The sequence below is a fragment of the Eptesicus fuscus genome, chromosome 5 (genome assembly GCF_027574615.1).
Source record: "Eptesicus fuscus isolate TK198812 chromosome 5, DD_ASM_mEF_20220401, whole genome shotgun sequence".
Classification (NCBI taxonomy): domain Eukaryota; kingdom Metazoa; phylum Chordata; class Mammalia; order Chiroptera; family Vespertilionidae; genus Eptesicus; species Eptesicus fuscus.
This window is the reverse complement of record NC_072477.1, coordinates 37,309,553-37,323,739: the sequence shown is the minus strand read 5'-3', so window position 1 is coordinate 37,323,739 and position 14,187 is coordinate 37,309,553. Positions and strand designations below refer to the sequence as shown.

The following is a 14,187-nucleotide window of genomic DNA, read 5'->3' as shown; positions in this document are numbered from 1 at the left end:
ACCACTGCTACAGGGCTGCTGGCCAGAGCCTGCCCCTCCGAGGCCTGCGGAACCCTCTGCAAAGCTTCCATAGCTACAGTCCCAGGAAACAATCATGCCCTCCTCCCTTAATCAGCACCTGCTACCTGCAAGGGTACCCGTGGGCTTAAAAATAACAATCCCTTCCTGTTTAGACATCACTTACTTGATGAAACATTTCTAGGTTTATTAGCTCAGAACCTCCTCATGACAACCCAGTGAGGTAGGCGGAGAAGATTACAATTCCCATGGTATATGCATATGTATTCAGAAATGAAGCTCAGAGAGGAAAAGTGTCAAGCCCAGTGGTTCCCAAGGTACAGCACACGCCCATAGGAGGGGCGGGGGGGGGGACAATTTGATTTTAAGTGGGGGCAATTCAAGAATGAGTTAACAGTGAATTTTTTGCATTTCTTATGGTTCTAGGGGGCCTCATCTACAGCATATCCTATATAATAAAAGGCTAATATGAAAATGACAGGATGGTGGAATGACCGGTCACTATGATGCGCACTGACCACCAGGGGGCAGACACTCAATGCAGGAGCTGCCCCCTGGTGGTCAGTGTGCCCCCACAGGGGGAGCACCGCTCAGCTAGAAGCCAGGCTCACAGCTGGCAAGCACAGGGGCAGTGGTGGGAGCCTCTCCCGCCTCCGTGGCAATGCTAAAGATGTCCGACTGACAGCTTAGGCCCACTAAGCCATCAATAGGACATCCCCCCAGGGCTCCCGGACTGTGAGAGGGCACAGGCCAGGCTGAGGGACCACCCCCAAGTGCACGGATTTCGTGCACCAAGCCTCTAGTAATATATAACATTCAATATATTACAGAAATAGGCAAAAGTTTTAAATTCAAATTGATGAGTTTACCTGATCTGAAATTTGCCACACTCTGACAGATCCATCACAACTAGCTGATGCCTGCAGGAATAAAACAATAGATTTCTCTGCAGTTACAGCCATATACTATATGGAAACTGGTTCGATTAATATATCAAAATGGCTTTTATCAATTGGATGAAATTTTCTAATTCTCTTACAATTTTAAACATAATAAAGAAAAATGCAAAAAGAGAGGAGGAAAATTATTACCAGAAAGATGTCCTTAGGATCAAAGGAAAGACTTAAAACAGGGGCTTCATGTCCTCGAAATGTTTTCTGTTGGCTGCAATCCATCACATCTACAACTTTGACTAGAAAGTCACTATGAACAATAAGAGTAATGTACATGAATAAATGCCAATACAAAAGACTCTCCTAAGCCCTAGCGGTTTGGCTCAGTGGATAGAGCGTCGGCCTGCGGACTGAAAGGTCCCGGGTTCGATTCTGGGCAAGGGCACATGCCTGGGTTGCAGGCTTGATCCCCAGTAGGGGACATGCAGGAGGCAGCCGATCAATGATTCTCTCTCATCATTGATATTTCTATCTCTCTCTCTCCCTTTCCATGCCTCTCTGAAATCAATAAAAATATATTTTTTTAAAAAGGAGTCTCCTAAAAGCTATTTCAAAATCACAAGAAACTTCATAATTCTTTAAAGCAACTTGTGAAGTCTGACAGCCAGATTTAATGACTGACATTTTTGTTTTGCTCTATAAAGATGCTAAAAACACAAGTCCAGATTTCCCATTATGTTGAAATACAAATACTTCATAAGTGGTTTCCATAATTACATTTTAGACTTCTATTATTTGCTAATATAATTACTGTCACAACCATTTTTAAAAGACCTGTACCTTTCACTCCACCTTGGCAACTTACCAATTACATATTTTTCCTATGACAGATAAACCTCAAGAAAAACCACAAAAATCCTGACTGTACAGACCCAGTTCTACCTGAAATAATTTTTAAAATTTTGTATCACATTATCATCTTTTACCAATCTTTTTCATCATTTACTAAATAGACTGTCTGCAAAGCAATATACATATCACAATTCACAAGCACAAGTTTGCCATCAAAAACCTTTACTAGTTAAAGACTTTAATACAAAAATTAAGTGAACAAACAAAGAGTCATGAAAATGTTAATCTGAAAGCAATGAATGAGGCCATTCTGTTCTAACAGAATTATTTCCTTTTCTGATATCAAAGAGCCTTACCCAGATCCAGCGGCGATTTTTGTACCATCACTATTAAAGACCACATGATTTGCATTTGTGGTGAAGCGAGTCAATATACCATCTGGAACTCCTTCAGGAAATGTATGGACTTGAATAGTATTGTTAGATACTGCAGTGACCAATTTTCCACTCTAAAAGAAAAATAAAAGAAATATTGGCAAGACAAATCTAAATTGATCGGGAATCTCCCCATTGTTAAAAATCCTTAAAAACAAAAACAACCAAAAAACAAAACAACCTTATAAATATAGCACATGTCAAAAAAAATTATCAATGCACAATTTTCCTGAAATGTATATTAGCAAGAAAAACTTATTTGCTACCTTTAGAAAACTTCACCAGCCAAACATTTAGCCTCTGATTTTTCTTTTACTTCTGGTTAAGAAAAATATTTAATTAGTATTTTTATGGAGTTCCGAGTGTCATTTTAAAAAAAGACATAGAAAACACAGCTAGTCTGAGTGAGGGATGAGCATATTAGAAGATATAGCCACAAGGGTCACACTATAGTTTCCAAACTAAAATATTTACATTACATGTCTTTCTGGAATAGGATAAAATCTAAATGCAGAATCCACAGCACCTCAAAAACACTGAATAGTCCTAGCTGATGTGGCTCAGTTGGTTGAGCATCATCCTGTGTACTGAAAGGTTACCAGTTCAATTCCTGGTCAGGGCACATACCCAGGTTGTAGGTTCAATCCCAGGTTGCAGCTAGCGCAGGAGGCAGCCAACCGGTATTTCTCATATTGATGTTTCTCTTTCTCTCTCCCCCACTCCCCCCTTTCTCTCTTCTCCTTACCTTCTCTAAAAGCAATAAAAACATATTTTAGCCCTAGTCGGTGTGCCCACTGGTTAGAGTGTCAGCCTATGCACCGAAGGGTCATGGGTTCCATTCCGATCAAGGGAACGTACCTCAGTTGCAGGCTCAATCCCTGCTGGGCGTGTGCGGGAGGCAACTAATCGATGTGTCTCTCTCACATTGATGTTTTTCTCTCTCTGTCTCTCCCCTTCCCTTCCACCCTCTCTAAAAATCAGTGGAAAAATATTCCCAGGTGAGGATTAACAAAAAAGAAAACAACTAAGTACACAGAAAATTTCAGGCTCTTAAATGATCAACAGATACCACTGTTTTGCAGAGTTTTTAGCTAAGAGTCATAAAAGGTTAAGGATCTGCCCCAGTACTATAGTTTGATTACTTTTCAAAAAGAGAGATTAAGTCACAACATACTAAATCATAGCCTACCAACCCAATAGAAGTTTTGATTAATTATATGGTCAATTTATTAATTTCCATTAAATGATAACCACTAAAAGAAACAAACTACTCAAGTTTGTTAATAAATATACTCTATCATATAGCAATACATCTCAGCCATATTTGCATATTTAGGACCCTCAGCCTACCTATAGCACCTGCTTCAACTCCAGTGGAAATTGAACTTGATGATAACAATGACATGTTACCAAAACGCAAAATTTGGGAGAATGCATACATTGAATAACAGTACAGATGTTTCAAATTTGAACTGTAATTATACATTTATCAAGTTCAATTACTGGAAGACTAGTGAAAAGTACTATTTATGCCTACATTATAACTATTGCAAGTAATTAAACAATCCACAATAAATTCATAAGGTTAAAGCAAAGCTGACAATAATCTAAATGTGAAAACAAGAAGAGAATCAACAAAAAAAACTATAACCAATTCAAGATAACACTGATGATGCTAAGTGTTCTTAGCATCAGATACACCAACTATTCACATGTGCACATCAACCTGGCTGTGCTTTTCTTACAGACAGATTTCTTAGTAAAGTACTGATTAAGTACTCTTAGCAGTAATGAAGAATATTGGTAACTCTTTAACAACATGTTAACTAGCCCTCTATTAATATTAAAGTATATAACTGTACTCATTTACCTGAAAGATCTGAATATAGAATTGAAGTCATTTTCTAACAAGTCTACTGGGAAATCAAATCACTTTCAGTACTTTGTCAATTAGTGAAAGTTTGAAAAAGAAAATTGGTCCAAAAGATCAGGGCTCTGGTCAGGATCTGCTCAGACCACTCTTCTCCCAGGTGAGTTGGGAGGAATGGAACCCAGCAGAGGATGACCTGAGCTTTAGCCCATTGTGTTCCCTACTATGTCATTTGACCTTACTCTGAGCTTTGGTTTTTCCAAGAATAAAATGGAGATAATTCCACATACATCTCCATATTTTTGTTAAAAGGCTCTGACACTTTAAAATACTATGCAAGAGTTAAGTACTGCTATCCAAAAACATGTTGATTCATCCAGTTTCACTATTTTGGAGCATGATATTTTCTCCAATCTGTTCTCAAATAAAGCATCTAACTGTACTTTCCTGTATTACTGAATCAAAAAAAAGTGTGAATATAAGAAATTATGTCTTAAATGAAATACACTATAAAATTATTAACTTTGCATGGCTATTTGCTACTGTCATCTCAATGAAGTCCCATAAACTCCATTCCTAAAGCTAAATAAAACATTTCAGCACTGACTATAGTACTTATAGTGGGCTGAATCATGGTCCCCAAAACATGCCTAAGTCCTAAGCCTAGATACTTGTGAATGACCTTATTTGGAAATAGGGTGTTAAGTCAAGAATCAATTCCTGGTCAGGGCACATGGCAGTACAATTTTACATCAGTTGCTGTAATTGTTTTTAATACCTTCAAAGCACATGAATATGCCTTTTCTCCAACATTAATGGACTTAGGATCATCATCATCCAAGTCTTCCCAAATCCTCACATCACCATCACTTCCACAAGTCACAATACAACTGTGAAGGAAACACACTCATTAAAAAAAGTCACCCTGTTTTCAGGCCGATTTTTTTAGAATGCTACTTAGGTGGGTGTTTTTTTAATAAAATCGAGATATTAGATAATAGGTTTTCTCATTTTTACATTCATAAGCCTCAATAACAAAGACTGCTAAACTCCTATACTGTAAAGTAAAAGGTGAGTTTAATGTTCTCTTTAGTTCCTCCTTGGCATAAGTCTTTATTTGTAATAATGTAAGAAAGATGGTATGTGAAAAAAAAATACAAAAGAAAGATGGTATATGATCTCTGTAACAGCAGAGACCAGGTCTCCCGTGCTAACCATTGTGTCTTTAGCACAAAGCAGTCTATTATATAGGAACTTTGATAAATGTTTGTGGAATGAATAAATAAATGGATGCAAGAGTTCAATTATCCAAAACTGATTATGCAAATGACTACCTACAGCTCTCAAATCTTATCCTATATAATAAAAGACTAATATGCAAATCGACCGAACAGCAGAATGACTGGTTGCTATGATGCGCACTGACCACCAGGGGGAAGATGCTCAACGCAGGAGCTGCCTCCTGGTGTTCAGTGCGCCAGAAGCCGGGCTCATGGCTGGAGAGTGCAGCGGTGGTGGCGGGAGCTTCTCCCACCTCTGTGGTAGTTGGACATCCCTCGAGGGCTCCCAGACTGCAAGAGGGCGCAGCCAGGCTGAGGACACCCCCCCTCCCCCCGCAAGTGCATGAATTTCATGCACCTGGCCTCTAGTTTTACATATTGTCTTGCAAGTGCTTTTATTTATCCAGTACGTGTCCTATCTACACATACAAAAGCCAATGAAATATAAAAATAACATGAAAAATGGCAAAGAGGAGCCATAAAAAGAACTGTGGATGTTCAGAAGAAAAAGATTAATTTCCACTTAGAAAATCAGAAGGGTGGTATTTACACTGGTAAGTCAAAGGACAAGTAGGATACGCTGACATTGGTGAAAAGAGCAGTTTCAAACAGACAAAACACATGAACCAAAATATGAAGTTAGTAAAGCTTGTGGGAGTTTCCCTAGAGCAGACAGTCCAAGAAACAGACAGAAAATGTAGATTGGGATTATTCTATTTAGGATAACCTTAATGCCAGAGTGAGAAGCTTGGACTCCCTTATATAGGAAATAAGAGGACCATAAGTATCAGTTTCCCCAGGATATTCCTGTTTTATGCATCCAGCTCGTTTAGCATTTATTCTTGATTAGTATTAGTTGCATCAAAATTGGTTGGGGTGAGTTTGACAGATCTCTTCTTTGCACTTCCAGCTTTTGTCATGATCCTGTTTAGTAATGTAACAAATACAATGAATAGAGTTCTTACTTTAACACATAGGTAAATCTGAAAGACAACTGAAGATAACTCATCTCCCCCTTTCCTTTCCTTTCTTGATGCAAGTTAACACCTCCTTTCAAGGATAACAAGTATTAACTGATAAAAACCAAAGTAAGGCCAAATATTAGTCCTTAGGGAAAGTGATTTTTTTTCAGTATCCAGTGGTGATGGTAGAAATATTTCATATTTCTGTCCCTACCAACTATTTGGTCTACCAGCCACAGGAGATATACAAAGTTGCAGATGCCAGTTGGTGGGGCCAGTGGGAAATAATTGTAAAGTACAGTGGAATTAACAAGAAATATATGCAGGAAACAGTTAAGTAGTCTTTTGAAGAGCTTTTAGAGTAGTTTAAACATTCTTCCTACAGTATTTTTGTCATTTACTGTAGAAATAAAAATACGAATTTTATTATTGGCTATACTTTTTAAATTTTTGCAAAAACAAAAACACTTCAGTACCAATGAACTGAAGAAAAATACTTCAAGTACATGTTTAATAAAAAATTAAATATTAAATTTGTCTGTTCCTCAAGCATCCTATCTAATAAAAGAGTAATTGCAAATTGACCATCACTCCAACACACAAGATGGCTGCCCCCATGTGGTCAAAGATGGCTGCCCCCATGTGGACACAAGATGGCCACCACAAGATGGCCAGCAGGGGAGGGCAGTGGGGAGGAACCAGGCCTGCAAAGGAGGGCAGTTATGGGGGGTCAGGCCAGCAGGGGAGGGAAGTTGGGAGGGACCAGGCCTACAAGGGAGGGCAGTTGGGGGCGATCAAGCCTGCAGGAGAGGGCAGTTAGGAGTGACCAGGCCAGCAGGGGAGGGAAGTTGGGGCAACCAGGCCTACAGGGAAGGGCAGTTGGGGGGGACCCAGGCCTGCAGGGGAGAGCAGTTGGGGGGGGACCAGGCCTACAGGGGAGGGCAGTTAGGGGTGACCAGGCCTGCAAAGGAGGGCAGTTAGGTGCAATCAGGCTGGCAGGGGGAGCAGTTAGGCATCAATCAGGCTTGCAGGGGAGTGGTTAGGGGGTGATCAGGCTGGCAGGCAGAAGCGGTTAGGGGTAATCAGGAAGGCAGGCAGGCGAGCAGTTGGGAGTCAGCAGTCCTGGATTGTGAGAGGGATGTCCCGGACTGGAGAGGGTGCAGGCTGGGCTGAGGGACACACACCCCCATGCACTAATTTCTTGCACCAGGCCTCTAGTTTGACAATAAAAGGGTAACTTGAACAAAATCTTAGTTGACATTTACCATGGGGCCTATAGTGACAACACCAACCACAGGAAAGTCAGAAGATAAACAACTCCTGAAGAAGCATCAGCATCTACTTTATAAGTCCACAGACTGCCTGAAAACCATGTTCTGTAGTTGCCAGTGAGTTTGATCATGATGGACAAGTCATGGTCTTGTCAATCATGACTATGCTGCTCAACAGAATTTTCTGATGGTGGAAATGGTCTACATCTGGCTACTGAGCAATTGAAGTGGAACTTAGGAACTGAATTTTTAATTTAGTTACTTTTAATTAATTTAAATCTAAATAGCTACAAGTAGCTAGTAACTACTGTACTAGACAATGCAGCATTAAGACAAATGACCAGCCCCAGCTGGTTTGGTTAGTGTTGGCCGTGGACTGAAGGGTCGCAGGTTCTATTCCTGGTCAAGGGCTCATACCTCAGTTGCAGGGCCAATCCCTAGCCCCAATAGGAACAAGTGCGGGAGGCAACTAATCGATGTCTCTCTCTCACATTGATATTTCTCTCCCCCGCCCCCCTTCTACTCTGTCTGAAAATCAGTGAAAAAATATCTGCCAGTGAGGATTTAAAAAAAAAAACCCCACACACACATAAAACACGTTGTTCTAAATCAATTTTGTTCATTTTTCATTCTAAGTTTTCTAGTGCAAGTATGAAAAGTGAAATGATAGCTGTTAATGTATTGTTTCCATTAGTAAAAGAGCTTTTCAAACAGTTAAATGATACTGGTTTTACATCAATGTCATCAGAGTTTTGAAACAGAAAGTGAGTCAGATTAATTCCAATAATGGTTTAGTTTTCCCTTCAGTTTATGGAAACAAAATACAGCTTCTGTAAGTTCATTACGTTGAAAGTGAAACAGCTGACATTATTAGGAATTCTATCAAACTTCATTTAAAAAGTTCAAAGCTAAAGATAAAATTCTTACTTTTTATAGTAACAATATACATTCTCACAGAGCACAATACTGTAAAAACAATGTTCTTACCAATCTATAAAACACAAATGTACTTGGAACTTGAATTATAATTCATAATTATGCCCAATTAAGCTGTGATAATATACCAATCAAGACAGAAGCCATACTTCTCAAATTTTTAGATAATTTTTAAAAAACATATCTTTATTGATTTCAGAGAGGAATGGAGAGGGAGAGAGAGAGAGAAACATCAATGATGAGAGAGAATCATTGAGCAGCTGCCTCTTGCATGCCCCACACTGGGGATCAAGTCCACAACCTGGGTATATGCCCTGACCGGGAATCGAACCATGACCTCCTGGTTCATAGGTCAATTCTCAACCACTGAGCCATGCTGGCTGGGCTAGATTATACGTTTAATGTTAGATTATCAATGTAAAAAGACTTTTTTAATGTTAAATGTCACAAATGTTTTTTAGGAAAATTTGTTTTGAAATAGTTTTTGAATAGAAATGTTATAAACCAAAACAGAATAATTTGCTAATCAATAAATAATTCAAAATATTACTATTTTAATTGCAATTCTCTTGAAATCCTTATCCTCATTCTCAAAGGTGTCCTAGTTTAGATGATAAATTAAGAAATCCCCTGTAAGTTTCTGAGAACCAGGACAAATTCTATTAATGCCTTTATCTTCCTTAGCACATGTTTAACTACAAAAAGGCAATGATTTCAAAGGCATTTCTCACCATCTGGATTCTCTATCCTCACAGAGCAATGTTGTTCACTATCAGACCACCCCTCCCTAACCTTACCATTGGGCCTCATGAGATTCATGGTCAGGAACCAGCAAAATTTCTATGTCATTAGCTCTTTTTCTGAACATTCCTCTAAGGACACTGCTTCCTCTTAAGCCCTCTTAAGCGATGGCTGATTTCTTTTCTACATCCCTCTGGGGCCTAGAGGTAGGCCTTCCATGCATTTCATGCATTTCCACTTGCATTCTATTGTCATACCCTCTCTTTAAAAATAAAATTTTTAAAAAATGTGAAACTGCCATCAGACCACCTATAGATTCTTAAAGAGAAATCCCCCTAGTTCCCTAAGAATTTGTAGCACAAGGCTCATTGTTATTTTCTAACACTATTCCTATCATTATTCTTAGTGTTTTCAACACCCATTTAGGTGAAACTTTGATACTCGATCTTGCCCTCTGCCCCATCTGACTCCCACAGTGATAGACTAGATTTTGTCTTTACCAATATAGTAACTACTCCACAATCTCAACTTCAATCATACTCATCACTTATCTTTTCACCTGGCACCCTTAATATCCTAACTCCAACAATTTTTTATATTCTAATTAGGATCTACAATCTAATGAAACTACCTTTTCACTGTCTCTCCTTTCAAGTTCTCACATCCCTCCTAAACTGGCTTAGATTCCATAGTCTGTTACTAAAATCACTCCTCTGCATTACCCTCAAACCCTTTGGCCCCTCTTTGACTTTGTCATACTTACCAGGCAAAATCCCAACCTTGGTTATATCCAATTCTCTGCCTATTAAAAAAAATTTGCACTTGCAGAACTAAATAAGGCTGAAAAAAACAACCGAGTTATATGTCTCGATTTAAATTTATGACCATTAACCTGAAGTAGGCGTTTAGTGCTGCACAGCAATCCAACTATATTCCCTGGTTCATTCAATTTTCCATCTCTTCTAACTATCTCTCTCATAACTATTTCTCTTGTTTCAAACCTCCACCTCCTCCCTACTTTCAACTGATGACTTCATGTCCTATTCACTGAGAAAACAGAAGCAATCTATAGAAATTGTCCACATGTTCTCCCCATCCCTTATAGAAGCCCCTTCCCTCCACATATGAATTTGACCATGCTCCTCCTACATTTGGCCAATCTCTCCCACTAGTACCTGATAGAATAGCCTCACACCTAATCAGGACATCACTCCAGCAATTCTTCCCCTTTCTGCTATGAAATAAAGTTATCCCTCTCTTTTGGATCATCTCCATTCATATATATGCTGTAATCTTTCTCACCTTATAACAAAACAAAAATCTTTCCTGACCCCACCTTCCTACCCAATTACCCTCATTCTTTGAATGCCACACTCACTAAATCCAAATCCTCCCTTTCCATTCTCTTGATTCTACTGCAACAAGGTTTTCTTTTCTTTTCTTTTTTATTGATTTGAGAGAGAGAAAGAAGAAAGGAGGTAAGGAGAGAGGAAGAAAGAGGCATCAATTTTGTTGTTTCACTTTTTTATGCATTCATTAGTTGCTTCCTGTATGTGCCCTAACCAGAGATCAAACCCACAACCTTGGAGTATCAGGATGACACTCTAACCAACTGAGCCACCTGTCCAGGGCAAGGTTTTCATTCTTACCATTCCACAGAAAAGCTCAAGATCATCCATGTCCTCCACGTCACTAAAGCTAATGGTGAATTCTTAGTCCTGAATTTGACCCACCAGCAATATTTAACATAGTTTATTATTTCCTCCTCAAAATGCTTACTTTATTAGGCTTCTAGACATCATTCTTATATCTTGGTTTTCTATTTTCCTTGCCAGCCCTTCTTGATCTCTAAATATTTTTAATTGTTCCAGGGCTTAGCCCTTGAATCTTTTTTCTTAATTACATTAATTCTTTCCCTAGGTGATGTCATCCAAGTTCATAGCATTAAATACCATCTCTATATTGACAACTCCCACATTTAGATTTCCAGTCAAGACCTCAATCCTGAATTCCAGAAGGCATCAGCTAAAGATGTAGATTTATCTCTAGTTCACATTTCTTCTCTGAGCTTTAGACACATTTACTCAGCTGTCTACTGCTCTCGTTGAATATCTCAAAGACATCCTACACTAAATCATATCCAAAAGCAAACTTAATCTCCACCCCCATTCTACCTCTGAAATATGCTCCTCTCCAAGCTTTTTAAACATCTGTGAATAGCACCATTACTTCCCCATCTAGAATCGCAGATGTTATCCTAGACACCTCCCTTTTCTTTATCCTTAATATCCAATCCATCCTGTTGATTTCACCTTTTTTAAAAATATATTTTTATTGATTTCAGAGAGGAAGGGAGAGGGAGAGATAGAAACATCAATGATGAGAGAGAATCATCATCAGCTGCCTCCTGCACGCTCCTTACTGGAGATTGAGTCCACAACCCAGGCATGTGCCCTTGACCGGAATTGAACCCGGGACTCTTCAGTCCCCAGGCCAACGCGCTCTATCCACAGAGCCAAACCAGCTAGGGCTGATTTCCTTTTTTAAAGAGTTCCTGAATGTATCCTGTTTTCTACATACCCATGTCTACTCTAGTCTGAGCTTCCATTACATGAACCAGACTAAGACAGATACCTTCCAATAGTCTCTCTGCATCCACTCCTACTGCTTTTCTTCCATGAATCCTCTCAAAAACAAGAGTCTGGCCCTAGCCGGTTTGGCTCAGTGGATAAAGCGTCAACCCACAGACTGAAGGGTCCCAGATTCAATTCCGGTCAAAGGCCTGTACCTTGGTTGCAGGCTTGATCCCTGGCCCTGGACAGGACTCATGAGGGAGGCAACCAATCGATGTGTTCCTCTGACATTGATGTTTCTCTCTGTCCCTCCCCCACTGTTCCACTCTCTAAAAATCAATGGAAAAAATATCCTCTGATGAGGATTAACAACAACAACAACAAAAAAAACAAGAGTCTGATCATATCTCCTCTCTGCTTCAAATCTTCAGTACCTTCCTACCATATGAAGTCAAGATTCCTTAATAAAGCCCAAAAGGCATTCGATAGGATGCCTACCTTCACAAATTCATCTCATGTCAATCTCTGTAACACTATCCACATTTTAGCATCACTAGCTTTCCTTCAGTTCTTTGAGCATACCACAGTCCCTATTCCCACGGGGCCTTTACACATGGTGTTCCCTCTTCCTTGGCCAACACCACCACCCCACTGCCACCACCTATCTCTTTATACTTCTTAATTACTACTCAGTCTTCAGATCTCATCTCAAAAAACACTTCCTCATGTTAGAGCACCACCCTGATAGACCAAGGTTGCAGTTTCAATCCCCCGTCAGGGCACATATACTAGTAATTATCAACCATGGAATTCGTAAGTGTAACAACAAATCAACGTTTCTCCCTATCTCTCCCTCAAATATCAATTTAAATAAATAAAAAGAAATACTTCCTCAGAGAAGCCTTCCCTGCCTCTTCAAACTAGATCAACTCCCCTTCATTTAGGCTTATCATTGCACATATCATTTAATACTTGTAAGTGTAATTCTCAATGTACATTTATTTTATGTGATTAATTTGTGCTCAGTGTCAATCTGAAAAGACCTTAAAGTCAATGAAGGAAAAGATTGTGCTTTGTTAACATTATTGTATCTCTAGCTCTCAGTGGAATAGCCATGTAAACATTTTTTCAATGAAAAATATCAACATAGACGTGACAGAGGAAGCCACAGAATTAGACAGTGCTGCATAGGAATGGGATTTAGAAAGATAAAAGGGACAATAGCCCTGGACAGGTGGCTCAGTTTGTTGAGGGGGTCCTCCTTACACCAAAAGGTTGCAGGTTAGATTTCCGGTCAGAGCACATACCTAGGTTGTGGGTTCAAGTCCCACCCCACCCCCCTTTCCCATAACTCTCTTCTTCCCTCCCTCAGTCACTCTCTCCCTTCCTCTCTCTTTAAAAATCAATGAAAACATATCCTTGGGTGAAGATTTAAAACAAGAAGGTGGGGGTGGGACCAGAATAACCCTGGGAAAATATCACCATAAGGACTAAGCAGAGGAAATAAATTAGAGGGGGGAAAAGCCATCAGAAAAGTTTAAAACAACAAAAAAGGAAATAGCATCACCAAAGCCAAGGGAGGATAAAATACAAAAAAGATAGAAAGGGCCACTGAATTTGACAACTAGGCACCTACCAATCTGACAAAATAACCAGTGACGTGAGATGCTGTGAGGAATTGAACAAAGGTAAAATACAGAGGAAAGCCCACATCTTTCCAATTCCCCTAGAAGCAAGATTTTACACTCATTAACTTTTTTTTTTATATCCTTAAACTACCAAGACAGTCCGTATAGAAGAATAAATCTAAGGAGAATATGTGTGCCATTCTATATTTCAACCTTATTTCTCTATATTTATACGAGTCAGGCTGACTGCTTATATGACATATAAGGATAAATGTTCTAATATTTACACCTGAAACGGATTTTTGCTTCTCAAAGTACTTTACCTCCCAGAGTCGTCAAAACAGACATCTGTGTGTCCCTCTGTATGTCCGTATCTCATCGGCTTCTGTGTGGCAGGCATCTTTTCCTTCACCTCCCTGGAAATGTTTCATAAAATCTAGTAATTATTTTAAAGAAGAAAGAGCGGGGAGCTGGGGAAGAAGGGGGTTAGCCTCCCCACGGGCATGCTCTCGGCAGCCCCTTTTCCCCCACCCGAGTGGCACAAACAGAAAAAAAAAAAAGGGAGAGTCTGTCAGACAGTAATCCTGGAAGAGGACACCCTTCTCTCTGGCGCGACAAGCGGGAGGAAGGACTCACCAAGGTGCCTGAGCCTCAGGGACTGCAGAAATGAGAGGCAACCACCGGCGCCCGGACGCTTCCCGCGCTCCGGCGCGCTCGCCACACTGCGCC

General features: G+C 39.7%; 1 protein-coding gene across 1 annotated transcript in view; it reads right to left on the bottom strand.

Moving 5' to 3' along the window:
- The window catches only part of WDHD1 (WD repeat and HMG-box DNA binding protein 1), a 55,037-nt gene extending 40,887 nt beyond the window's left edge, over positions 1-14,150 (bottom strand). Inside the window, exons 1-6 of the mRNA XM_054716051.1 lie at positions 14,095-14,150; positions 13,782-13,874; positions 4,846-4,957; positions 2,120-2,271; positions 1,110-1,221; positions 888-938 (exon numbers count right to left, since the gene is read on the bottom strand). Of these exons, the coding sequence (XP_054572026.1) occupies positions 888-938; positions 1,110-1,221; positions 2,120-2,271; positions 4,846-4,957; positions 13,782-13,858 (504 nt within the window). The 5' untranslated portion in view covers positions 13,859-13,874; positions 14,095-14,150. The remainder of the gene's footprint in view (positions 1-887; positions 939-1,109; positions 1,222-2,119; positions 2,272-4,845; positions 4,958-13,781; positions 13,875-14,094) is intronic.
- Between the last annotated feature and the right edge of the window lie 37 nt (positions 14,151-14,187).